The sequence below is a fragment of the Gossypium hirsutum genome, chromosome A01 (assembly GCF_007990345.1).
Source record: "Gossypium hirsutum isolate 1008001.06 chromosome A01, Gossypium_hirsutum_v2.1, whole genome shotgun sequence".
Classification (NCBI taxonomy): Eukaryota; Viridiplantae; Streptophyta; class Magnoliopsida; order Malvales; family Malvaceae; genus Gossypium; species Gossypium hirsutum.
Window position 1 is genome coordinate 98327018 of NC_053424.1, and position 3514 is coordinate 98330531.

At 30.8% G+C, this 3514-nt stretch overlaps 1 protein-coding gene across 2 annotated transcripts; it reads left to right on the plus strand.

Moving 5' to 3' along the window:
* The first annotated feature begins 645 nt into the window (after positions 1 to 645).
* LOC107916913 (probable E3 ubiquitin-protein ligase XERICO) lies at positions 646 to 2055 on the plus strand. Of its 2 annotated transcripts, none has more exons than XM_016846289.2 (2): positions 646 to 775; positions 1327 to 2055. In XM_016846289.2, the coding sequence occupies exon 2, from the start codon at positions 1327 to 1329 to the stop codon at positions 1804 to 1806; it is 480 nt and encodes a 159-aa protein (XP_016701778.1). In that variant the 5' UTR covers positions 646 to 775; the 3' UTR covers positions 1807 to 2055. The 2 variants fall into 2 exon arrangements, with proteins under 2 accessions (XP_016701778.1, XP_040962490.1); XM_041106556.1 differs by having other exon boundaries at positions 647 to 906.
* Positions 2056 to 3514: the final 1459 nt, after the last annotated feature.

Here is a 3514-nt window from a genome sequence, read left to right on the forward strand (position 1 = left end):
AATGATCTAATTGCCATATAAGGACATCAAGTTTTAAATTCCATAGCTAAATGATCCTTCTAGCTACTAAAATTTAACTTTTACATTTCATGCAATTTGGTCCTTCTTATAATTAAACATGAAATTTGTTAAAATTTTCTTATTGAAATTTTCATACGTCTTTCTTATCATAATGTAGACCATGCAATAATATTAAAATAATTTTTCTTTCTGACTCAGATTTATGGTCCCGAAACTACTGTTCCGTTTTCACTAAAAACGGGTTGTTACAATCCGCACTTCTATTTTGATTTATCTGAAAGTAATAGTGGTTTTAGTTTTTAATTATATTTTTAACATATATATGATATTTTTCAAGATAAATAGGTTATCTAAAACTTGACATTTGTGATTACTAATGTAATGAGTCTTTTAAAGTTCTTAGCAGTGATTTCTTAATTAATCGGAGTTTATCCTTAAATTGATTCGATTAAAACGAGACTAAAATGTAATATTTAATTATTTAATCAAGTTGATGCATATTTATTTATAATTTTTTCTAATACTATAGGTACTGTCATTTTATTTTTTTCCTCTTTTGAAATTATTTTATAAATATAACATTTTGATATATATTTTTTTGATAATTCATATTAATGATAAGGTTTTCTTGAAAACCTCACACGTCTCAAATCGGTAACCTAACAACTTGCTATGATTGAGGAGTTGAAGTAAACATCCGCGGCGACAGCCGGAAATCAAGAAACTTCGTGCTCCCAAAAAGCCCTACTCAGAGGTAGCTCCGCCCGCCCTTGCCACAAGCTCCCACCTGATTGGCCATAACAACGTTTACAGCACACGTGCCTTCTCTCCTTTGAAGTTTAAGCCCTTGTCTTTCTAGTGAAATTGCCAGCGCAACCAGTTCCGGTCTTTTCTAACCCCAATTTCTTATTCAATTATTATTATCAATCCTATTATCTTCCACAAATCCTACACGTGTCGCGACGTGTACCTGGTGAACCCGCCCCTGGTTAAGGTTCGTGAACCAGGGTTAGCACACTGGTTTCTACAATGCCCTTGTTTATTTATGACTTTATCAAACCTTACAGAACCCAGCCCAACTTGTCTTAACGTCGCTCAGAGGACAACCTCTGTTATGTTTATGCGGGAAACATATAGTTGCTGCTTTCTTTCTTTGTTTTTGTCTTCCTTGGCTGGAAATTGATTTTTTGCTCTCTACGGCATAATCCAAATTCTTTCAAGAAACTGATTTATTAGAGTTATATTTGATAGATATATTAATATTTATTTGTTTCTGTGGGGTACGTGTTGTCGGACAAAACAAAGATGGGGCTGTCCAATTTCCCTAGTGCAACTGAGGGGGTACTTCCAGTGCTAGTAATGAACACAGTTCTGTCGGTGGCTTTGTTGAAAAACATTGTGAGATCTTTACTTCAAGTGGTGGGCGCTTCTGCTACTTCAAATTTAGATATTGAGGACTCAAACGAGGACCCAGAAGAGATGAGCAAAGCAAGGGAGAGACGGATATCTATAACCCAGTTCAAGTCTTTGTGCCACAACAGGCACTCATCAGCATCAACATCATATGAAGATTCAGCTCCTGCAGATGGCGGTTATGGCAGTAGCAGCAGCAGTCGGGGTGATGGATGGGTTAACAGCGTGGAGTGTTGTGTGTGCTTATGTGGGTTTGAAGCGGATGAGGAGGTGAGTGAGTTGTCTTGCAAACATTTCTTTCACAAAGGATGTCTAGAGAAATGGTTTGGTAACAAGCATAGTACATGCCCGCTCTGTCGATCTATTCACTAGAATGTATGGATGGAGCTTAATTTACTAGTTATTTAGATAAGAAGAATACTTGTTTTATTGGTTTATTTTATTTTTCTCGATATCCCATTTACTTTTTTTCTCCCTTCTTGCTTCATTTTTGAGTTAAAAGAAAAAAAAATAGCTAGGCTAAGGTTGTATCGTGTAACAGTCTTTTCCTTTTGCTCTATTCCATGAGTGTTACATGTACCACAAACAGTGGAGAATAACAAAGAACGAAGGGATTGAAGATTTTGAGCTCTTATGTGCTTTTTTTTTTGTGTGTGTGTGTGTGTGTGTGTGTATAAAAGGATATATTTGCCTGTTGATGTTCCTCATGAAAGGTTGGAAGTTATGGGGGCTTAACTAGTTGTTGATGAGGCCCTGTTTTTCCCAAAGGAAATCCCTTATGTGTTTCTGTCTCAAGAGAAATTCAGGTCACGTATGAGTGATGGTGCTATGACCAGACAAGTCTTCTAAGTTCTTTTCTGGACTTCATCTCGCTTAAGTCATATCTTTAAGCTTCTTAGGCTCCCTTTTGGATTCAATGGTGGGTGCAGAGCGTTAGAATCTTCCAATAATTTGGCTTTGAATTTTAAATTTGTTCTCATCTCATCACAGCTTTTTTGGTGAGTTGTTTGCGAACTTGTCTCACTGGAGACAGTTTCTTCACTGATGCGGAGGTTCAGAAAAAAACCAAGTTAAATTTCTTTTTTTATCCCTTCTCGAAGAATCTTTTTATTAAATATAAAATTATTTCAATATTTTAATCATCAATATAAATATAAATATTTTTTTAATAATTTATTTTTTAATTTAAATATAATATTACATATGTATTTTTAACTTTTTAATTTCGTAACATTAGAAATTCTATAAAAAATTTAAGAAATAATTAAATTTAATTTAACTAATATATATGTGCAGTACAGAAAGTTAATATATATTTTATAACAATATTTTACCCAAAAATGCTAATTTTATTTAGCAGGTATAATTGTTATTTTGCCACGTGCATATGATTTAAAATTGCGGTGTTTCAAAGTTCCAATACCTTGAGAAAAAAAAAATTTCCAATTTCATTTGATTGATATCATCTAGGAAGTTGTAAGTAGTAGGTTATTAATTTCATTGATTGAAATATCTTCTTTTATATGGTTTTTATTTTTTGAATTTAAAATTTTAAAACGTGTTATAGATTTAAAAAGGTATTTAATATCTTGGGTAAAAAATAAATTGTATTGATTTAAATCTAAGAGAATTTTAATAGTTTTAATCATTCTTGAAAGTTTATATTATAAGAATTAATAATTTAAATTATACTAAAATTAAAATATAAAGATTTAATTTTAAATTTAAGTAATACAGCTGAATTTTGATATAAATTTTTTAAAAGAAAAGGAAAAGATATAAATTGTTTTAAAAGAAAAGGAAAAGGACAGTAATTATGGAAGAAAAGCCTTAGGCATTCCTTTTATATATATATATATATATTTAGATGTTGGTATAAATTTTAGTATTGCTTAATTTTGAAGTTTTTGATATATCAATATTTAAGATAAATTTTATATGTATTATACGTCTTAAATTATTTGGTGACAATACAATTAAAAATTTTATTATACATTTTCAAAGCATTTTCAAATATTCACAAAATATTCAAAAATATGTTGTAAATGTGTCATAATTTATTTAAATATTTTTAGGTTAA